This window comes from Trachemys scripta, chromosome 15 (assembly GCF_013100865.1).
Source record: "Trachemys scripta elegans isolate TJP31775 chromosome 15, CAS_Tse_1.0, whole genome shotgun sequence".
In the NCBI taxonomy this organism is placed as follows: Eukaryota; Metazoa; Chordata; order Testudines; family Emydidae; genus Trachemys; species Trachemys scripta.
Window position 1 is genome coordinate 15,384,519 of NC_048312.1, and position 24,633 is coordinate 15,409,151.

Here is a 24,633-nt window from a genome sequence, read left to right on the forward strand (position 1 = left end):
AGAAACACTCCTACAGAGCCTATACATAGTCCTTTATCTTTCTTGTGCTATGCCATACTGTGTTTTAATATCTTGTCACATCTGATATTTTCGTACCCAAGCTCCCCGTACACATTGTTTTTTAATAGAATAGAATAGCATGGGATATTACACACCACCTCACCTCTTATGTATAATAACACCAGTAACTAATCTGTTGCTTAGTCACTCCCAGGTGTACAACCAGAATGTTGTGTGTTCAGTCTAATAGAATCTCTTAGATATTCTCACATTCTACATTTTCTCTTTGTTATAACAGTGATGAGAAGGAGGACAATAATCTGGTCAAGGGACATCTCTTCCAGAATGTTTTGTACTAATTGCAAAAAGTGCAGTTTAGGGTTTGATATTTTAGAATGACTGATCATTATTAAACATTCACATATGTTTGTGTTGATTATCGGGGGGGTGAGGGGGAAAATGATTATGTTCTTGGAAGGCCCAATAAGCCATTAATTCCATTGTCATTGTTAGAGGGAAGTTGGGGTTTTCTTTTGTTTTTGCATGTGTACTTATCTTGCTAAAATTTTAACAAAATAAGAAGAAGTTGGGGCATTTTCCCTTCAATCATGATTAATGTGTTAATAATGGCCTTTCTTGAAATTCCAGGGTTTTTTTAACTGTTGCTTTATAGAGTATGACCAAGAAAAAATAAAAAGGGACCATCCAGCTCACTTTTACTTAGGCTCATCCAATAAGCATAAAAATTAAAATGGCCTAATATACTCTAATTGTCCATTCCCAGGTTGGATGTTAAACAATTGTAGCTAGTGTTTTTCATGTCTAAAGACAAATCCCTTATCTCGAAGACTGTTCCCTTTTTGGCCACCATTAGCAGGTTGGGTGCAATGCAGGTTGCACAGTTGGGCAGGTCTCAGGGTAGCTGGAAACACAGTAGGCACGTGACTGCTTGCGAGAGTGTGAGCTAGTATGGAAATGATAAATATTGCAGGGGCTGACTTATTCAGGTGACCATGAATAGCAGGTGGTCATAAATACAGGTTTCATTGCACTGCATATGATATGCTGAAATGTCAGATACAACATCTAGTTCTGCCTCCATTATTCCAAGATAACAGAATTTACCCTTGGGACTTTCACTCTAGTATCTGGCAGTATGTACAGATGAAGATTTTTTTCTATCATAATTAACTGCAAATAATCTAAATATATTTCAAAGATACATTTCTTCATATCATTTGGAATCTTTTCATCTGCAGAGATATAAGTTCATGAGGAATTACAGGGACATTTAGAGAATGACAAGGATATCTATTCCTATCCTGGCTAGTTTATAATAACAAAAATTGTGAGTGGAAAGGCTAAAGAAATATAGTCTTAAAAACAAATGTGTTGTAATTGTTTTGTTGGGAGTTAGAGGGAACACTCTTTCATCTTGAGACTTAGCTATCCCAGGCAAGAGCAATCAAACTGGAGGTACCACCTCCTGTATCCTTGTTCTCTTTAATTGGAGCCATAGCTTTGGATGCCCTGAGGCTGAGTGCCTGCTTATGAAGGTTTTAAAGCGCAGTGGGGAAAAAATCTTTTGTTTAGACAGTTTCAGGTCCTCCCCCCATTTCCCATTTGGCAACTGAGAGTTCTATGTTGAAATTAAGCTGCCTGGCTGCTATACATTTTGAATGTAGTATGATACTCTAATGCTAAAATAGATTTGCTACATGTATATTTTTAAGCCTAAGAAAGCAACTACACAAAACCAGAAAACACTAGGCCTGCACGCTCAGGAACTCAGGGCCATGGTATGCCTTGTAGTAGCAGCACTGATAACTTCAGGTATTTATATAGCATTCCGGAACTCCGATGACTTTTTTTGCTCTACCAGAGTACAAATTTTTTAAAATAAAATAATTAGTGCATATTTTAACAAGTTAACTGCACATCTATGTGTCACTTCATTTATATTTTTAGGCTCTGATGAGAATGCATAGCACAGTTACAAGCTTAGAGACAGATTCTGTAAAAGATCCAGTAAAACCTCGCTCTGGCTTCAGCACAGCAGAAGCTCATGTGAGGGGCTCACACAGTGCAGAAGGTAGACAGAGGTTGGTTTGTTGCTGCTGCTGTTGTTTTAAATTGAACCTGGCCCTTCCTGAGTGTTTTCCTACCCCTCCCCTGCCAATGACTGTAAAACAGAAAGATGTAAAGTCCTGATTTCCTCATGATATGGCGTCTTTATGTAACACTGTGGTTAAGTGCTTTCTCTTTCTATAGTCAGTACTCTGAATGTCAACCCCTGGAAGCTTTTAGCCCCAAAATACAGGCTGCATGCTATCTTTAAAGGAACTATTTTAGTGTGATAGAGTCTTTTCTATGGAAAATGTTTTCTATTTAGGACGAGTGTCATTTTTAGAATTGAGGGCTCAGATCCAGCAGTCTTGATGCAGGCCGTGCTGTTGTAGGCTGAAGCCCGTGTCAGATCAATCTGAGTAAAAATGATCGTCATAGCCATCTAATATCTAGCTGATCACGTATACCCGCTCCTCGATATCATATATGAGCACCTTGGAAATTATCACAGGCATGGTATGAAGTCCCTCATGTGGTCTAGTTAGTCTGATACTTTGCTACTATAAGTAAAAGATATTCCTGGAAGGGCAATGTTGTATGAAGAAAACAAACAACGGTACATGTCTTCATCTCAGCTCAGTTTTCACACTGCACCTCCAACCTGATGCCTGACCACCCTGCTTTGAGGTGGAAGGTTAAGCAAATACCACCCAATTTTATCATCTGGATTTGTACATTAGGGGCTGATCTGAGAATGCTAAATAAATCTCTGGGGTTGCAACCTGTATGCACCACTTATCCTTCAATCCCCCTTCCTTTGTAGAAAAGTGATATGTGGATTCTACTGCCTTCTGCTTCTACTTCACATTCCTACCTTCTCATTTTAAACCAGTTTTCTCTCTCATTTTTTCCTCTCGGCAGTCAGGAGACTACAAAGGGAAAATCTGCAGATCCTTCACAGTGGATCTTTCCCTATTTTGCCCGTTACTACACACCTCCTCCTGCCCCCTCCCCAATTTTTAGGAGGGGCCTTAAAACTCGCCAGCTTTTCTGATGATGATGAGGTTGCCTCATGGTCTCCAGAATTTGCACTTGTACTGTACTGGTATAGTTGATATAAGGAAATACCTTTAATGCTGCAAATACCAAGGCAGTCTAACTGCATATCGTTATTTAGCTGTTTTAAGGCAACTGACGAGTTTTAGAGGCACCACTGTTTGTGTATTGATTTCACTCAGAAATTTGTAATAGCTGTAGAGATTTTATCTAAATCTACATTTTTATATACATCCTTTTTGGTAGTGCAATTTTCAGTGCTCTTGACCTGAGTTATTAGAATTAAACTTTTGTTCTTCATACTTAATTACTTCCCTACCATTCAGACACATACCCCGTTTTATCACAAGTTGGGTGTATGGGATGATAGTGTGATATGTACTTGGGACCAGATCCATGTGTTTTTATGTATGCATAATTCCCCTTAAAGTCAGTAGGCATTGGTGTGCACAGGGACAACAGGATCATCAGATTCCTTACTGATGATTTATATTTAAAAATTCAGAAATAAGTCTTTTCCCCTGTATTTTCCCTTAAGAAATATAAGTAAGGAGGAAGAGCTTTTTGATATTTATTTACAATGTTCTCACATCTGGATGTCATTTGTGACATCAAGTTTCTTCCTTTTTCTATCCCTGTGTCTTCCTGTAAAATTAACTTGGAATTTGTAAGTTCATGCAGGTTTAATGTGTAGTAGTAGGCCAATCTATTTAGCAGGCCTGTAGCAGGGCAATAAAGAAGTACCTCAGGTCATGCTGTGCACTCTTGTAAATGTATCCCAAATTAACCCTGATTGGCATCCAGTTCTCTTGCTGAAAAGATACAGATGTATATTCTCTCCAACATCTGCTCTTTCATGAGAAACTGTACCATAAATTCAGGAACCCTAGTGACCTAGGGTCGGGGTAAGGGGTTGAGACGCTTTTACTGCCCCGCAGCACAAGCAGCAGAATTTGAGAACCTGTCTGTGATTATTACCTGCAGTGGAGCCAGGTTGCACAAGAAAACCACAGTTTCAATATCAGGATGTTGGTCCAGGGCCATATTCTGCCATCTATTTTTATGCAAATCTCCCTTTGACTTCAATGAGTGCTCTGCATGTGGGTGTTCTGTGTGTGGAACAGTATCAAGATATGGCCTGAAGTGTATATTCTTTCTGTGGTTCCATCTTATCAGGCAGGTTTGAAAATCCTTGTCCAACAGGTTTCTTTGCAGCTTATGTTAGTTAGCTCATCTGCATCTGATGCTTTTAAAAATTAACCCCAGCATAGCAGAGAGTCTTTACTTAAGAAGGGGGAAGGAGACAAGCCAACCTAGCTAAGAATCACAAGAAATAATGAAACTTCATACATCTAGGGTCCCATAATCTGTATGTGCAATCCTTTGTTCCATTTGGTTTACTAATAATAATGATCTGTGAATTTCTAAATGTCAATAGAAATCCCTGGAAATGTTGCATCTTATTGTATCTACAATCATACATAATGATGTAATAATATAATAGTCACAATAATTATACACAGAAATATAATATAATAATAATTATAAAATGCGCACACCTAATGATGTAATACTATACCAGTAATTTACATATATTTACTACATTTGAACCAGAAGGCTCTCAGAGCACTCCACTATTCACATTTTATGTAAAGAACACTTCCTCCAGCACTGAAATGCAGCCAGTTCTAGGGTGGAACACAGCTATTCCTTTAATGTGCATAACAATAGTTTTAGGCTAGAAGTATAAAATAGTCTGGTATTCCAAGAGTGTTCTCTACAAAGCATTGGACAGATACCATTCCTGCCTCAAGGTACTCTCAGTGTAATCCACAGAGTGAAAGTGCAGGATGAATTTAGGTGTGAGTACATAATTACACAAGACAGAATTTGGCAGATACTGGAGATAACATCTCTATTAGTTATTAATCATTTTTATTATGGTAGGGACAAACCAAGATCTGGCCCTATTGTGCTAGCCATTGTACAAACAGGGAGGAGTAAATGTCCCTGCCCTGAAGATCTTATAATGAAGTAGGACAGGTGAAGGGTAGGGGAAAGGGTTATAATACACCCCTTTATAATATATAATAATGACTGTCGTCTTTTTTTGAGTACGATATCTATCTAGTTACTTATAACTTCCATGGTCTGAACCTCAGAGATCTGAAACCCCTTCATATATACTCTCTTCCAAAATGGGGTCACATCCCCCAATGGCTGTTAGTTATGTCACCCTTTCCACTGAGAAAGGGTTAATAAATGATTAATAGATGTTGCAGACATGAATAGTAAGTGTTACCGGCAGTTATAAGCATTGCTGTTGGTTATAAGCAACCTGCCTATCAGACTCTAACAGTTGAGTAACCGTTTATTAAAATATATCAATCATGCAATGATTGTATATTTAATATACCGATTACCATTCATTTATCAACGGAACCTTCATTTCAAGGGGACCATCAGTCCTTAGAAATCCCCTTGATTTTTTTTTTTTTTATATTTCCCCTCTCTCCTCTTGATCCGAATTTATCCAGTGTCCCCCGGTGCCATTTGGACAATCGAGGTTGCAAAACGCTTTCCCCTTCCAGCTCTGCGGAGGACAAACCCCGCTGCTCTCCTGGGGAGGGGGCTGGGGGAGAAGGGGAGGACGAAGCGGCTGCGAGTGGGGGGGAAGGTTTCTGTGCACAGCCCGCCTCGCAGGAGGGCGGCTGAGTGCCCCAGCCGGCGCTGGGAAGGCGAGATCTGTCTCTCGTGCCTGGATTAGTCTAGCCTGGCTCCTGCTGCGCTGCGCTGCCACCACAGCGAGTGCTGCCACCGAGCCGCTCGCAGTTGCCTCCGGAGCGGCGTCGCCGAAGCAGCGCTCGCCGGAGGAGAAGCCAGCGCGGGTTCTGCTTGCCCGGGCGCCGCCGCCTCCGCCAGGGGGCTGCTGCCCCTGCTCGTCCGGGGTCCCTGGCCCGTCCATGCGTGGGAAGAATGGCTCCCAGGACCTGACGGCCAGCAAGAAGGAGCGGAAGAAATCTCCAGCCGGGGGGAGTCCCTAGATGCGGGGGGGGGGGCCGGGTTCTTCTCTCCTCGCCCCCCCGCTCCTCCGCCGCCTGCTGATGCCGATCGGAACCGGGCTGGTTTTGCAATGAGCGCCGCTGTCTGGATCAGGACCATGTGCCCGCTTCGGCGCCTGAGCTGAGTTTCTGGATACAAGCGAGGGGTGGGGGGGGGGAGGGAAATCAAACAACCCCCCCAACAGTCGGGGAAGGGGGGGGCACAAACTTTGAGTTAAAAAAAAAATCTCCGATTTTTTTGGGGGGCGGGGGACGACGACGGGACAGGAAATAAATAATAAAAAAAAGCGGCTTTGCCCCCTGTCCTTTTGCACCCCCGCGCACGGAATCCCTGCTTGGCACCCGAAGCGCTCCGCTCCCGGGGCCAGGATTGCAGCGAGGACAGGGAAGACGCGGCGGCTGCCGAGAGCGGAGGCTGTGCGGGCTGGAAGGGGGAGACGGGATCCTAGGGCATCTCCCTTTTTTTTTATGCTTCTTTGTGCAAACAGAGCAAGGCTCGCCTCCCCCCTGTAGCACCGGCCGGAGCGGATCAGCGCATTTTGTCTATGGATTAAGACTGATCTGGATTCCCGCCCGAACACCCCTGGGGTGTGTGTTTACACACACATATATATATGTGTGTGTATGTGTATATACATATATCTATTCCTTTTTCGCATTGTGGATTATCGCTTCTTCCTGAAGTTGTCCAACTGTGCTTGTGATTGTATTGTAGCGGCTCTCGGGCAGCGTTGCAGCTGGGGTAAGTAAAAGCACATTTTGGGGGGGAAGGTTGGGGAAGATGCATTGTCCCCCTCCCCACCCCTTTGCCCCTACCCCAGTCTTCGCTCTAGGGCCAGTTCAGAGCATGTAGGCGTCATGCATTGTTTCGTTTTTGCACCTTTGTCTGGGAGGGTGAGTAGGGTTAGAAATATTTTTCTCCTTGCCCCAGGAGATGATGAGTTAAGTGGCTTTGCGGTCAGACAGGAGAAGGAAATCGCCCTGTTTTCCGCCTGGTGCATGGTGGTTGGTTGTGTGTGTGTGTGTGTGTTGTTTTGTCTCTTTCAGTGAAATCGACGAGGTTGTTTAATTTTCTGAATCTTATCACAGGTTTTGTCCTTCTCATTATGTCCTACTGTTTTCCATGGGGTTTCTTTTTCTTTTCTTTGAGTGAATTTTCCAGATGCATCCGTTGTAAAAGCACAAATGAGAAACTGCGTCCGGCTGCTTTGAAACAAACAGACAAAAACAAAAAATCCTCAATGCAGATTTATGGAGGGCTATTTTTTTTTAATGTTTAAACCAGATTTAGCATGGAAGAGCCTTCTGAGATGTGCTGGGAAGTGAATAGCTTTTTCATAGGCAGCCTGTTTTTCAATCTGTTTTGCACGCTCCTTCTGTGCAAACCACATATTCCCCCTCAGTTTAAGAAGGGGGAAATAATAAATAGTGAATTGTTGCCTTCATCAGCAAACACAGGGCTGTATTTCCAGACCAGGGCTGCCGGAATCAGGGATCTGGGAATGATACAACATCTGAAACTTTGCCTTCACAGAAGGGACAGGGGAGGAGATTTCTCTTGCAGATGTAGTGATTGTGTACAAGAAGGAAAGGGGTGCATGTGTTTCATTGCCTAGTTTCCCTGTCTGCAGAAGGATGTACAACAGGGAAAGGAAGGTAAATGTTGAGGGTTCCACACATAGCCCATGTAAAACAGGAATGGTTAAAACAACACATAAGTAGGTTTCAGAGTAGCAGCCGTGTTAGCCTGTATCCGCAAAAAGAAGAACAGGAGTACTTGTGGCACCTTAGAGACTAACAAATTTATTAGAGCATAAGCTTTCGTGGACTACAGCCCACTTCTTTGGATGCATAAGTAGAGAACCATATTAAATCCAAGCAATAAAGTAATATTAGCAGAGCCCCAAGGCACACACCTTCTTGTAATTTACAAGGGATCTTCAACATCTCAAAGGAAGGGGTGCATAATGACTGAGAAACTTCTTAGAATCAACAATTCCAAGCATAACTAACCAGGGAAACTGAACCTATTAAAGTGTCATATAAACGCCCTCATATGCAAGTAAGGAAGGAATGAAAGTAGTAACATGATCTCAAAATGACCTCCTATTTATTCCACCCACCCAAACCAAATCTGTTCATACATACGTAGAACGCTTCAGTACAATATCCACAGCTTCTCTCTTTTGGGTATTTTCTTGGCAGTTTTGTCCTTGTCCCAGAATACTATGTAGCAGATATATTTGTCCAAGAATACTGTTAATTAATTATAACAAAAATAAAGTTAAACTTCTGTTAGAAATTTTAACTGTATAAAGTAGCCGATAGTTAACTCATTCAGTGCAGTTAAAATTCCTTCGTCACAAAGGATAAGAAGTTAAAAATGGTCTTTAAGAATCTGTCCATTTTAACATGGTGTCATTTGGCTGAACAAACACCCCAACAGCATTCCAAAGCCTAATGAATTGTGTTGGCAAAATTGAAATACAGGGTTTGAGTTGACTGCTTGGATGGATGTTATTATCAGTGTGTCTACTTTTACCCACCATCTACTTAATAGGAAAGAAATATTTAATCCAATTAAAAATTCAGGATTGAATCTTTAAAAATTATCATTTTTTTAGGGATGAAATCAGTGGGTAATCAAAGATTACCAGTCTTGAAAAAGGAATTTGGAAAAAAGGGTATTTGAATTCATTTTTAAACTCTGAACTAATGGCAAAATCTTACAGAAGAATTGTGTATGTGTATCATAAGGCTGATAAATAACTAGCCTCTGTACATGTCCTTATTTCCTGAAAGATTATAGTATCAGAGATCCTTTTGACTTCATCGTGTAGAACAAATACGTCTAGATATCTAAGTTACTTACTGTTCTTAATGATTGCTTTGGGTCCTGGAGATTGTCTAACACAAGACTCCTCAGCTGGTCTACCCTCCACAATACCTGCTGGATTTATTTGCTTCATTATCCACCCCTGAAAGTAAGTCTAGCTCAACTGGAAAAGACTGTTAAGGTATTACATGGAAACAGAACCTTCCTGTTCTTATTCCTAAGGAGTTAAATCTCTGGTCATCCCTGATCAGAGTTTACTTCAGTGGTTTATGTATATGTATAAATCCGATTTTCCCCACATGCAGACTTGCAAGGAAGGGAAGCTTGATTTCAACACACAGCATTAACTTCTTATAAATGATATACTTTTTCATGTTCTTTTGAAGAATGTCCTGCATTAACATCGGTTCTCTAAAACAGCTGCCCCATTATTTCTGAAAAATGTTATTTTAAAGGTGGATTACATTGAGTGAAATTGTAAGACTTATTTTTGCAAGGGACGCTGAGTCTATTTTTGTAAATGAACAGCAGTGAATGAAATGAGCAAAATATATCCCCATGTTATTCTATCAGCTGGCGTTGCATAAAGAGAGACAATCCATTAGAACTGGTAGTACATGTTTGCCCAACATAATAGCAGCAAGACAAATAAGTCCAGTACCCTAATGTAGGAAAGGTGTCAGTGTATACTTTAGAAATCTGTTGCTAACCTATAGGTATTTAATATGAATTGGTATTTGCTGACCTTGAATTTGTACATAGGTTGAATATGAGGTGAAGTACTGAACTTTGGTAAAGCATGGAAATATTAGATTATTTCCTAACCAAAAGAACTGCAGGAGATTTAGTGGAGTATATGTTGACAAAAATTACACTTGAAGGAATTAATTCCTTAGTGCGCTAACCTTTGCTGTATTATACATTGCGAAAGCATAGGTGTATACTTCATTTTATACCTTAAATAGGCTTGCTTTTCAGCATCCTCACATTGAATGACCCATAATACAATCTGGATATGAGGCAGAAATTGGTCACACTCTCTCTCACAGATTTTAAGTAATCACAGAAGATTCTTTCAAAGTTAAATTACTTGTATAATCAGAACAGAATACACATCCTGGTTAACTTCAATGACTGTGTGAAATTACAAAATGACTTGAAGTCAGTCTGACATGCTGTTTACCAGAATGTGTTCTCTCTCACCAAATAGCATTGGTCAACAGATATTACTGGTAAATTAGGGAAAACACTTTGGTATCACAAATAGAAGAATATTTTATTGTTTCTTGCGATCTTTTGTGATGCTGAGTATGGGATGGAAACAGTGAACCAGGTAGGGAAACGTATGGATTTACCAGAAATTGTTTCCTAGGCTGATCAGTTACCAGGAGATGTAATGAGAAATATAATCCTTAGGGAGAGGAAGGAGAAATTGCCATTACATAGTATCCCTTGGGAGAATTTGTACATCACATAATGAAGTTGCTATGGAGCATATTCCTGAAATGCCTGTGCATAATAATTTACACTTCAGACTTCTGTAAACAGGACACAATACTGTAAAAAATTGGCAGAGATAGTAAAATTGGCATATTACTTTGTGATTTTTTTGGGGGGGGTATCTCTCTTTTTAGTAATTACATTTACAGAGGTTTGGTAACTTACTAAGAAATTAAAAGTTTCAAAAAATATGAAACGACAGTCATTAATTTTGTGTGACATATTTAATGCCAAAGATTAAACATTAAAAGGTTCTACTTCTATTACAGCCCTCATTAAGTTATTTCTGTTTATGTGAGTTAGATCGATCTGAATGAAAAGATAATCTCTAACCTTAGTAATGTAAACTCAAATGGTTTTACCCATATAGGGACAAAATTTTAATACATCTTTAAATCAAACATATGTATGCATAATCTTGTTTGATTTAATACGCCTAGTTAGCTGGATGTGTGTTTTCAGACTCCTAGTAGTCAGGACCTCCAAAGACTTGAATTTCACCCATGGAATAAAATAATTGTTAAAATAATTAAATATTTTTAAAGTTTCACTGCCAATTGCTTTAACAGGGAAATTATTCATTTCTATCTTTTCCCATTCTCACCAGTTCAAGATGTTTATATTCAGATTCTAAATAGAGCTTTTAACTCTTGGAACGTGAAAATCTAGACTATCACAATGTTATATATGCTATTACATGTGGATTTAAAGTTTTTTAAATCTGCAGATCAACAGAATGAAGAATCAGAAGAACTCTATAGCTAATGGGGAAGTCCTTTCATTTGAGTGCTAATTTAACATCTCTACTCATATTGGCAATTCCAATAGGTTTTTAAATAGCTTGTTTTTTAAAAAAAGTAACAGGTATTTTTCCTGCAGATAAAAACACATTAAAGTGTTATTTTTATTTCAAAAACAACCACCAGTGTTACCTTGCTAATTCTAAGCAGTGAAGGCAGTATAGTGACCCCTAGTGGTGATTTTGGTCATTATGTGATTTGTGTAGTTAAACAATTTTTACTAGAAATAAAGTCGCAGTTGCCTTATTTCAAGCCAAACCCTGCTTACAACACTTTATTGATAATGTTTTTTCATATTTTGTATGCCACCTTGTGGTTATTAAAGTACAGTACAATATTTCATTCAGGCATGGCTCCCAGTTTCAAGGAGCTGATAACTTTACTATACTATGATAGTTTTATTTTGTGTTTCTTTAAAGTGCCAACAATCTGTTCAGAACTACCTATCATGTCCTAAGTTAGGTGATTCAAACTTAAATTAGTGCGGTTATGCTTGTTGTATCAATACATTCTTTTCCAAGCTGGGACAGGATTTGGTTTTTCTGAAAAGATGCAAATTAGTGCCAGGCTTCAACATTGAGAGGTTACACGAAGGACTTACTGCAGTTTCTGAAGCCTGTAGCAAAGGTCAAGAAGTACACCACCACCATCAGAGAGGTTCGAAATCTTAGTGTTATCAGCTGGAGAAGGAACTTGACAATGCTTAGGAATGGTAATCAGAACCACAGTCATGTGTCACCAATGTGGAGAAGTCAAAAGATTACATTATAATGTTTCTTGATGGTTGTAAAAAGGTGCTGTTTGTTTGTTTGTTTTCCTTATTTAAATATGAATATTTTTATTAGGGCATAAATTGCAATACAAAGAAAGTAAGCTAAAAAAACCCACCCTGTTCTGCTTTTAAGGCTGCTTTGAAAAGGCTAAAGCTTAATACAACATTTGGTCTTTTAAAAATAAAACCTGCTTTTGTGCACATGCAAAGTGAGTTGAAGTGATGGAGTTTACTGTAACTCCGTCATTTCAAGACAACTGAGATTTTTACATTGAAGTCAAAGATGTTCCTGTCTAGCTTGTAAAGTGAAGATTTTTTTAAAAATGTTTACGTTTAAAAGCACACAGTTTAGTTTGTGTTTTTGTGTAAAGCGTGTTACAAAGGATCATTTATGCATTATTGAAAATGTGGCTGGCAAACCTTTACCAGCCTCATCTCATCATTGACTTAGATTGTAGTTCCAAGTAGCTACAAGAATTTGTATCTTGTATTAAGTGGTGTGGGAGAAAGGATGGTTATTTGCAGCCAAAGGCTGGTAATTTCATAGTGCTTCTGTGGGGAAAATTAAATCTCTTCTTGGACTACACTCCTGCAGTGACTAGTTATGTTTGCTGTAATAGTTTTCTAGCACTTGATACACAACGCCCTCCTGCCCAGAAGACACGTTATGTACAAATCATTATTCTTCCCTAAGTAATCAACAACAGAATAAAGACTGTGCCATTAGGTCACCTACAAGTGGATCCTCACTCCAAAGCTCTAGGTAATAAAGCTGTAATGTAGTTTGTCTGCGGAATAGTTGGAAATCTTTCACAAATACCTCTTTAACACCTGCCTCCTATCCCACTATATGATTGGTTCCCTAGAAAAGCCTTCCATAGATGGTGCACTGTAATCCCTTTATGTTACTTCTTCAGTGCAGATTATGCAGCAAGAAATAATTAGGAGATTAATTTTCACCTGTCACTGCCAATAATAGATAACCTTGATGCTGTGACAGGGCTAGAAATTTGGGGAACGGGAAAGCATTTAACCCTGTAGTGATTTCCAGACGAAAAGTGGTTATCAGAATATGACCTCCCTGCTTGTTGGCATGAAAACTGAGAGATGTATTGGTCTTTCAGCTTTCTGGTCTCTTTATTGCCCTAGTTTTTGATGTGTTAAACTCTCCCTGTACTATTAATATGCCACATGTGCACAGTCTAATCAGACACAAGAAGGCTATGGAGACCTCTGTCGCCCAGTCTTTTTATTCAGATACAATTCTGTTGCTTTTTGTGATTTCAATTCCCAGTCTGATTGATACACGTAGCAGCTAGAGAAAGGAAGATACTAATGAAGATGGCTTCATTAGGCAGTGTGCAGTGTTGTCCTTGCCACTATCCACCAAATGCAGCTGAAGAAACGTCCCAGAAGTAATTGTGCATTTGGGGATTTTCAGAGAAGGAGAATTGAGGCTTTTCTAGTTCCTTTCAAAATTAATTGCCTGCTCTTTTCATGTGAGCTTAAAAATACATGCTAGACACTAAGGCAACAAAGGTAAATTTTAAAATAAATCCTCTCCCTCTCCTTTTTTTGTGTGCTCAAGTTTAAATCTACAATCTGTTGAAAATGTAATGGGAAACCAGCCTACAGAAAATGCCATTATTCATATCATCCCGAGCTCATTTATTTTATCTGCAATAGTAATGATAAGACAGCCTGCTTGGCAATGCTGATAAGCTGGGAAATATCTCAGAGCTATTTGTAAAAGTTAAAGCAGATCTTGGTACTGAGCGATAGGGAAACTGTGACGAGCCTTTTGGCAATATGCTGAGCTAGAAGCTAATAAAGATTTTAATGGGAAGACCTCATTAGGATTAGGGAGAAGATCTATTATCTCAGATTTACACAACATAAACATTGGGGCAACTTTAAATTTTTCCTTTTTGTTCATTAAATAGTATTGCTGAATGTGAAACCTTATAAATCCAGTCTGAATCTCTGTGTGAGCGCCAGGAGCCATTGCCAGCTGTTTGCTAAGCAAAGATACAAGGCCAGCTTTTGTGGAATTGCACTTGCAATACACACAAGGAATAGCAGAGCGTTATGTTTTTAAGGAGCTGTTCCAATTTTGTAGGGACAGAAATGTAATTGATGTTTGGGAATCATTGTCTAGGAGCGCAGTCCTCCTATTCCTTCTGCACGGTGAAGGTTGTCTTCATAAACAGATTTGCCCACTGCTGTCTTGTGTATCTACCGACAACTAGACTGAAATAGTAGGGATGAATGGGGTGTTAACGTCAAATCCTATGTATGCAATCATTTAATGACTACAGTTAAAACTATGCTAGTGAAGGTCCTGTCACCAATGCAGCGAGAGCCACATTAAGCGTAACCAGGTTGAGACAATTGACATGCTTAGATGGCCCCATTTGCACAGCAGAGCTGAGTTAAATCCCAGCTACAGCCTGATAATCATGTTACAGTCCTGCTCATGAGCAAGATTTAAACATGGAGCATTCACACTGTGAGGAATCCTGCTGTGCACCATGTCTGGACTCAACCTCGTTACTACCTGTATTTAGTAACTAGGTGTCCAGTGCATACAGGCCTCAAAAAAGCCTTAATTTACACAGGTTTTTGGGTGTGTTTTACAACCTTGCTTTAAGGACTATCCAAACTATATTGTGGCTGAATTGGATTATAATATGGTTTAGATTGCTGGCGTGAATGCCAAACAATTTTATGTCCAGGTGGAAAAACATATCGGGTTTTTTAACCCTACTTGAATCTGTTCACACTATGTCCAAGCCATGTTGGAACCTGGTTCTGCTATAAAGGAGTTTAAACCATGTTATTAAATATAGTCAAAATCCCCATGTATACAGGGGTTCTGTCACTTTGCATGCTGATATAGGAGCGCCTTTAGAACCTTGCTAATAATGATTATTTCAAAGATTGGTTGTTACTACAGTTAATAACAGAGATTCCACCATTTTTTTTCATTGTGTGAGGCAGCTCTTAATAGAGTAAGTGTCTCGTGGACCATCTCCCCTCCCACTGATGATCAAATAACGTCTTTGGCAACTACAGCAATTGCTTATGGGGAAAAGTAATGTTAGGAAAATATGGTAATGTATTTTTAGTTTCTTTAATGTGACACAGTGGCTAGAAACCAAAAGGAGAGTCAGCACCCTGGGACCAGCCATCTTTCCACAAACTATAAGCAAGTGTTCTCCAGACCACTGTTTGAGAACCACTGATTTATTATGTTTGTGGGCCTTAAAGGGACACTCTGTACAAATTTTGTATGCCAGTGTTCCTTTGGTTGGGGAACCTACCCAGTATGGCATTTCCCTACCCCTCTTCTCTCCTTCAGTATTTCCATCCCCTAGCCCCTCACCAGCATGGAACCAGATGGGCAGAGTTGGAGGAACAGTGCCATGCACTTACTCCTAAGGACAAAGAAACTCGCCACCCTGGGTTGATGCGATACAGCACTGCCTATTTAAACCACTAGGGCCATGCACAGATAATATACTGCTCCAGGAAGGTTGCCATTTAAACAAGGTTTCTACTATTTGTGTTTGATATGAATGAAACTTTTTGTTTTGTCTGTAGACCTCAACGGAACTGGAGCTGCCTCGTATCAGGAGTGGCTTGATAACAAGCAAGGTATGAGATCAAGTCTCTCCAACATGAGCACTTGGGACTGATTTAGCTTGGTTTCTCTCCGCTGAATTGGTCTTTTTCTCTGTCTTTTGCTCTTTCTTTCTGTCTGTCTCCAAGCCAGTGCTCTGTTGACAGTTCCATGGCAGCTAAAGGCTAACTTGTTAGCTCAGGGCCTTGTTACAGGCTTGTCACGTGCCCCAGGTCAGCCTTCCAAAACCCCAATTTCTCCGTCATTAACAAACGAAAATGGAATGCTGTAAAATGAAGTGGTGTCTGCACCCAATAATAGTTTTTACCAATTTAATTGTATGGTTAAGGGGAAAAATTTATGAAAGTAAACAGAAACGTTGAGTTAATAGAAGACACATGCTAGTGTACTTTAACACTAGGCTTTCTGTGATTTTTTGACAGACTGATTCAAACTTGTCCAACCCACAGTCTTTTCCTGTGGCAATGTCATTATGAGCTGGATAAGTCTTGTGTGACTTAAGGGGGAAAAAAATCTCTTGTTCCTTCACTGTAGGCTTTGAAGAGATAATCTTGTCAGTAAAATTTGAAGATGGGAAAGTATATGGGGACTGGATTCAAAGCCAGGTTATTGCTTCTAATTCTATAGCTCGAGTATTGGGGGTCTTATGTCCCCCTAGGAGGCCTTCTCTAAAATCTGCAATTGCAAAAACTTGTCTGTTACAGTAGAGAGAGCTGTGTATTTAGTGCTGAAATCTGTATTAATGATCAGTCAGGAAAAATATGTTCCCTTCAGTCCAGAATTTCATTTATTATGAGCTATAGCAAGGAGATAAGGGGAAATAATTATCTTAACCTGGTTATAGTAACAGTGGCAGGGTTTCACCCTGCTGTTGACCCAGATCATGTGATAGCAGTCAAGACTATCCTTTGCCGAAATTCTGATCCTCCTACATTACTGTCCAAAACAGAACATCCAGGAACAAAAGAACCTCATGGGTTTCATTGTTTGTTTGGTTTAATTTTCTGACTGTGCCTCAACTAACGTTCCCATTTTCTGATGATAAATGGACTTTGCAAATCAAAGACGGAATGAAGTGCCTTTCCTGGCTGTGTGTTTTTTTTAAGCCATTCTCCTCTCCAGTTACCTTTACACTAATCTTTCACTATTTTCTTTATCGATTGTAGTAAATACCTAATCATTGCTAAGCTTTCTTTTCAGCCGTGAGAGCCAGCAGGCTGGGCTAGAAGAATTATAATCAATGATGGTTTCTTGATTAAATTAAGACTGCAAAAAGGTTGGAGTCCTCTAAACCATTCTAGTTCATGGTGTTCTTTGTGGTAGGCAAATAGCTCATTCTCTGAAAGAAGATTTTGTCCTATTATGTTTGCTTGCTCAGTCATTTTTTTCTTTTTGATGTTTTATGGAAAATAATTGAATTTTCCTATTTAAAAAAAAAAAAAACAAAACACCTTCCACATTCAGTAAACATTTTTATAACCATCCTAATATGCCAGAAACCCATTTTTAAAAGGTCGTAGACTTTTTTTCTGTCTTTTCACCATTCTTGTTGGCTATCAAGATGGAGGGGTGTGTATATAATTAGCACAGCTGTCTAATATTCAAATGCCTAGATATTTATTATTATGTATTGGTCTGTGGTAGCACTCGCAGTATGTTCAACCTTTCTCACATTGGCACTCCCTCCTCCATCTCCTTCCACTTAGCAATAAGAAAAGGGCAGGATAGTCATATTCCTTAACGCCTGTTTATGAGCCTCACATTGAGAATCCATGTGCTAGGCATGATCCAGACATTCTAGAAGAGACAGTCTCTGGCTGGAGAAGCTCACAGTCTAAAGCCTAAAACTTTAAAAATGTTACTGGTATAAGTATTGTCAACAAAGTGTGTGATTTGAGGGGGTTAGTTTTAGCCAATATAGTTATGCCAGTAAAAGCCCTAGCATAGACACAGTTATACTGGTATAAGGGCACTTTATACCTGACAAAGTTTATTTTACTTCACTGACCTTTTATACTGATATAATTGTGTATATACTGGGGAGGGAGTTGCCACTTTAACTGTACCAGCATAGTTAAAGCCGCATGTGGACAAGGCTTAAGGGTATGTGTGTCTATACTAACTTGTAATCAGCCTCTTAACTTCCAGTGGACAGGTCATTTTGTTAAGCTTCAGTAGTGTTTGACATCACAATTTGTGACCGTCTACAAAACACATAATATGTAGCTGACAGCAGAGCCGAAATTCTGGTTGTGGCCCAATACATTAAAAAAACAAAACAAAACACCTCATCCTCAATGTGGCCAGGGCTCTTTAAGAGAGTTAAACCGTCAAGACGTATGAAATGCGATTGCCATGCCTTCGTTTTATAACAGCTTGCTTATCTCCCAGAAATTAGGCTATAATGAGGTTTGGTTTATATATTTTACCCCTCTCCTCATTAAAGTGCTATCTTTCAGAAGAAACGCTTTGTGTGTTGAAATATTGCACGGTTAAAATGAAGGCAGGTTTATAAGGATTTAATGTACTTGGGAGCCAAGGTTTACAGCTTTATAGCAAAGATGTTGTAACAAAGGGCTTTATGGTAAGGGTGTGCTGTATTTTAGTCAGGCAGTTGCACAAGAGAAATCTTTAGTAAAATGCCTAGCAGTCAGTCAGGAGAAACTCTGAAGGAAATAGTTGCCTCTGGATTCCAAGCTTGGTCTTGGCCGATATTAAATCCATTATTCTTAACAATCCCTGAATCCTAAAGTATTTCCTTTCTTGTCTCAAAGATGACTTAGATTGCTGCATTTTGTAATTGTGCCACACTATTTGGGAGGTGTATTTCCTGGATAGCATGGGACTCTCGTTTAGTGCTGAAATAAACCACGTGCACATGCTGGCTGTCCGTATCCTAACAAAGATGTAGGTCTAGATACACTGCTTGCAGAGCACTGGCAGAACGGTATCCTTGTGATATCCAAAGGCCAGGTCTACTTTGTCTTCACAGTGGTGATAGCACTTGCTCTGGCAGCATTTCATCCTTTCCACCATTGTCCCACCCATGACAGCAAGCCCTAAAAATAAATAAAATAAACAATTTGGTTCTAAAACCTGGGGAGAGGGAGGAATATGACGTAGTGCCTCAGTAATAGGAGCGGTATAAAAAGAAGAAAGACCTCATATTTGGAGCAATGTATAATGAGGTGACATTGACAAGTGTGTGGAGTGCGGTCTGAATCCTTTATACCAGCTGCTGCAACATCTCCTTTCAGTCATAGAAGTTATTAATTTAAAAGACCTCAAAGACCATTCAGTTTATCCCCCTACTAATGCAGGGTTGTCTGCTATAGCATAATCATCTAGTGCCTTCTCCAGTCCGGTTCTAATCGTCCCAAGGAAATACTCCCTGCTTCACACAGGAGACTATTCCACAACCTAATACATCTCACTCTTCCACGTTTCTTCTTCACATTGAATCTAATGGCTTTGGATTATTTTTTCCCAGCTATTTAAACTTGCATTTTACCAAGATGAATATGATTTTATTTTTCTGCTGATGTTTGACTTGCTAGCTTTCTTGGTATTACTTCTCCATTCTCACTGGTATGTGCGGCTCCTCCTAAATTAGTATTATCGTGGATTTTGTCACCTCGCCTCTGTTTGTCACCAGTACAAATAATTCTGGAGCAAATGTTGAGAGTGAGGATGGAGGGCAGCTAATCTGGTCATTGTTTCGAGTGCCAGTGCAACTACAGCATTGCCAGCGCTTCTACACTGGGGATATGGATAACTATCTGCTGGGAACTGGATTTATGCTACACCAGTATAGAACCAGGCCAGATTTGAAACAGTGACCTTAAACGGAAGCTTTTTCTCCAATTATCGATCCCCTGAGCTCTCTAGCGCCCACGTATGCCATCATACAACCAGTCACCTTGTTTGTGGGACAACACTAAACACAGCATAAATGTATAATTGGGCCACTTTTAATACAGCCCAGCTCTATCTCCTGAACTCTCTTGAGAACAAGTGTATATTGAATGGCTAAGGAGACTATACAGAGGTTACCATGCAATGACTAGAGGGATTTGGAAGACTATTTGTGAGCTGTCCAGTCCATAGTAAACAGAGAAGAAGTGTTATTTGTGTAGATGTTAATTAAAATAGATCCCATCTGGGAAGGAAAGAAATAGAAATGAGCCATTTTATTAGCTCTGTGGAGCTGTCATGAGTTTTCTTCTTCCATCTTCCAGACACTTGTGTAGTGATGTCTCCTATTACATATTGAAGCTGTTAATGAGACCACCAGAGATATAAAGTCACCTTTGTGATAGAAAAATATTTGGAAAGATGTTTAAGTGGCTTTTATTTTCTCTCTCTTTTACTGGTGATATGCTGAAATTAAAAAATGGCTAAGATTAATTTTATATTGGTTTTAATGTCTGGTAGATCCTTTATCAAGGGAATAAGGTTCTGGATTTGCAGGTGAATGGACTTGGTCACAGCTTCTATGATAATTATGAGATCAAAGATAAAACTTTGGCAGGCTACCTGATTGTTAGGGGAGTAGAGAGTATCAATAGAACAGTTAGGGTAACATGTTTTTCACGGTGGTGGAACAGAATCGAAATCCCTCGTGCTGTTGTGAAATTTTAGAGAGATGCCAGAAACAGCCAGCTAGCACAGTTCCATCTTCAGCATGGACAAGGTCTGTATTATTATTAATATTAGTTATTTGAATTGCAGTAGCACTAAGGAGACCCAGTCATGAATCTGGACCCGACTGTGCTCGACACTGTTCAAATACAGAACAAAAGTCAGTCCCTGCCCCCAAGAGCTTTGGCTTCTTAATTCTAATGGTGATTGCATTTATTGCTAGAGCCCATTTTAAAAAAAATTGTTCTTGTTTTAAAATAAGTTGGCTGTCTTTTCTTTAGATCATTATAAACATATCAGCAGACATGCTGATACGATGGTGCACTGAGAATCCATTACAGGGGCCCTCTTTCCCCCTCTTATGTAGAGGACAATACCATGTAGTGAGGTGGAAAGCAAATTTTTATTCTATTTTGTGTCAAAAAAATAACTCCATTATAAAAGATGTTGATGGGGGAGAGGGAGGGTTGTGATTTCAGTGCCTTGTTAGTGAAGAATTGCCATGCTCCAACTCATTTTTGCAGCTAGCATGGGGGAGAAAGGGAGAGAGGAAAAGAGATGGGCTTTGTGTGTGTGTGTGTGTGTTGGCTTTGGCTGTCTAAATTGGTAATGGTGTCTAGAAGGAATCCAGGCTGTTGTAAATATGAACTTTTGTCAATATTCCCCAAGCTTCTTTGGACTCTAGGGTTGGCTTTATTAGCTGAAGGTCACACTATTGTGTTGTCTCCCCTCCTGAGACCTCTGATACCTTCCTGAAAGGACGCCCATTATCCCAGGGCTTAGAAGCCAGCTTTCTCGTCAGTGGCACTGAAGCTGATAAGCTTAAGAGGCATATTTCATCTCCCCCATTGCTGCTTCCGGGAGACAAACAGTGTTTATCATTCTTGATTAATTCCAGCTGAACAAAAATATAAAATAAAATAGGAGGCATGAACGCACACATATACAATTAAAATTTTTAGACCAGCCTTCTGGCAAGGTGTCGACTCATCATAGTGGTTGCAACAAGCAGTGCGTGTTGCCACCTCTTTGTTATCTTGGCAGTGTGTCCAAAGATGAATTGAGCAACATGAAAGGATCCCAGGCTACGATCAGTTTAAAGAAGGAGGGACGGGGGGAGGGGAGGAATAGCAGTGTGAGGATCGAGGCTGGAATTGATTTGTGACAATTAAACATTAAGATCCTGGGAGAGTAGGGCCACCCAGTGCGAGAATGGCTTTACATTACCTGGGAAAGCTGAATGGCCCAAGGAGAGAGAGAGGGGCAAGGATTTTACTCTCTGCTACATGAAAAGAATCATGAAAACGTAGCATATCATACTTCTGTCTCACAACTCCCTTCATCACAGCTAAAACCCTTTCCTAGAAATAGCATGCAAGAGAATTGAGAGATTTAAATGGCAGTTTAAGAAGCTCTTTTGCTTTTTTTTGTATTGAATTCTTTTTTTTTTTTCCTTTTTCTTTTTGATCTGGTTTGAAATTTGTCTGGAAATGTCCTCCCGATTTTCAAGATTCTGATGTTTCAGTATAAATCTCTCTTCTATGTGGCTACAAGCTCCATTTACTATTATTTACTATTATTTTTACTTTTAGCAAGATTCAGAATGTAATGTATTTAAAAAAATCTCAGAATTAGCACATTGTCTCGCTTTACACTAACCAGAGATCTACTACACAGCTTTGTGCATCTGTAAAAAGACACAAGCAGCATTATCCAGTGGACCTGAGAGTCAAGAGACCTGGGTTCTGTTAGCTGTGCCACTGGCCTGCCATGTGATGCAGGGCAAGTCACTTCAGCTCTCTGTGCCTCAGTCTTCCCATCTGTAAAATGGGGATAACACAACTTATCTTTGTATTCAAAATTGTTTGAGATCTATAGGTGACCAAGTCCTATAATATAGCCAGGGCCAGGTATTAGTGTTCAAAACATAACTTAGTCCCTGCCCCCAAGAGCTTGGAAAGGCAAAGACACAAACAAGCTGCATGTACAGTTCAGGTGGATGTTTTGGAATGTAGGAGAGAGCACTTAGTGAGCCTTGATTGAGTGTCTTTTCCAAGCATAGAAAATAACGCAAAAGGCACCCTTCATAATCATGTCCTGTTATAACAGGATCCTCGGCCAGGTCTTTCAAAAGTGACTTGCTCTTGGGTGCCCAGCTTGAGATGCCTTAAAAGGGCATGATTTTCAGAGACTGCTATTAAGAAACAGCATTGTCAGGGCGACTATAATTTTTCTGGTTTAAAAGACCGAGCATTTGCAACTGGAAACTTTGCATTTGCCAGCATTGAATTGAGAATTCAGAAACAGGTGAATGTGTCTTCCACTGCGCAGTGTAGGCCTGAGAGCCTCCTAAGACTTTTCTTAGCTCTCCCCATGGCCTCCACAGCAGAGCTGCCTGGTTTTGCGAGGATCTGCTTAATGCAATATCATGTTTTGCAGCATGGATGCCATAAACAAGAATTCTAAACAAAAAGATCTGCCACTCAGTGCATGTTGTTGTAAATCCCTGCCTATGCTAGCATTTGATCCATGTTTAAACATGATGTGTGGTCTCAGGTTGCAACTACCTTGGTTTCCCTGGCCAGAATGCACAGGGATGGAGTGGTGTTATAAACCATTTTACAAAACCGTGTTCACTCCATGCCAGCAAGAACCATGTGTAAACATGGATCTTGTTAATTTGGCTCCAGCAGGCGTGTAGACAGGGCCTAATAGAAAAAGCTGTCAAGTAATAGAGCTGTTGGTCAGCTTAGACAAGAAATGCAATTTCAGTAATGCTGTTTAAACTGCCATATATCAGCAGTTCCAGCCAACAAAACTAATTAGAATTTCCATTTTGAAGTGAATACAGTAACTTCACTGAACAGTGAACTGTTGTGGCAATACAGGCCTTTAATAATAATTTTTTCAAAGGTAAACTGCACAACACTCTCTGAATCTTTTGTTTATTTAGTTTTGATTCAGGGATTGGATTTCACTTGTCCCCCTCAACATCAAATATGATACAGTTAATTTTTTAGGGCAATCTTTTTAGATACACCACAAAATCCTTTAAAGAGAGAAGTAGACCAGGGAGCCAAAATGCTTAACAAAGCCAACTGTACAGTAAAGGGCAATAAAGTTGCCAGTATGGCTGTTGCTGCAGAACTCGTTATGGTGATGCAGTAAGGAGGGGAAGAGAGTAGAGTTAGTCATACGCTAAGGTAAACACAAAGATTGTAACGAGAGACGGAGTGACTCATAGGGAGAGAGTTCGAGGTAGATGCTGTATTTTGTCAGTGGATACAGAGGGCCAATTTCTGATGCTTACAGTGGTGTACATTACAGGGTCCAAGGAAGTCTTAAATCAGTATAACTTATACAGTACGGAGTCAGAAAAGAGGAAGGTAGCAGAAAAAGCTACTAGGAGCTGGATGTGGAAAAGGGTAGGTACACACACATGCACACTTCTTACGCTGTGTTCAGGCTATTCAGCATGTAATTTAAAAACCTGCTCCTGTTGAAGTCAATGGCAAAAGTCTTATTGATCTCAATGGTGCAAGATCAGGAGTCTAAGGCAGTTTAGACTCAGACTGACTTACACACACTTGCTTGGCATCTAAGTTAAGTGTTGCTCTGAATTTGGCCTAGGAGTTTCGTGAGTTTGGTGGGGAGTGAAACATAATATGGCTTTGATGAGGCATTCTCTTGGGTTCTCGTAAGGAGCGAAACAGTCTTCCCATGTTCTCACTAGATGTGATTAGGTGCACTTGTGCTATCCAGCCTAGCATCAATTGGATCAATCCCAAAAATGAATAGGGTTTTCTAAGTGTGGAAAATATGATTTTGTCCCTCTCCCTTTGAACTTGGGGCAGCAAGAGGATCTAACAAAACAGCCTTTCCCTGTTTGTTTGGTTTGGTTTATTTTTTTTGCCTCCTGTATTACTGAGAGTATTTTAGCACTTGATGAAATATGAAGCTCCATTTCCTTTATTAAAATGAAGAGCCACTTTCTTAAATGGCAAAGTAATAATAAAGACTGAAATTGGATCTATAACTTTGTGAAAAGAGAGAGGATTTTTTTTTAAGGCAAATCATGCATGGTAATACCATCCATTGTTCTCTTTCTGTGTGCTTTGTGTTGCTTAACTCCCTCCGAACAAAGAACCCATAACTGGAATTGTAAAAATAATCCAAGCATTTAAGTCAAAATTCAAAAGGCCTTTGGGAATCCCACGAAAAGGTGTGTCTTTGAAATAATAGTTAATGAATTGTCT

General features: G+C 39.8%; 1 protein-coding gene across 16 annotated transcripts in view; it reads left to right on the forward strand.

Annotated features, from left to right (window-relative positions):
- The window catches only part of FBRSL1 (fibrosin like 1), a 720,596-nt gene that overhangs the window by 584,064 nt on the left and 111,899 nt on the right, over positions 1–24,633 (forward strand). For 12 of the 16 annotated variants that reach the window (XM_034791650.1, XM_034791643.1, XM_034791653.1 and 9 more), the window contains one exon: positions 15,697–15,750. The exons of the other annotated variants lie outside the window; for them this stretch is intronic. In XM_034791650.1, the coding sequence (XP_034647541.1) occupies positions 15,697–15,750 (54 nt within the window). The remainder of the gene's footprint in view (positions 1–15,696; positions 15,751–24,633) is intronic. 16 annotated transcript variants of the gene reach the window in all.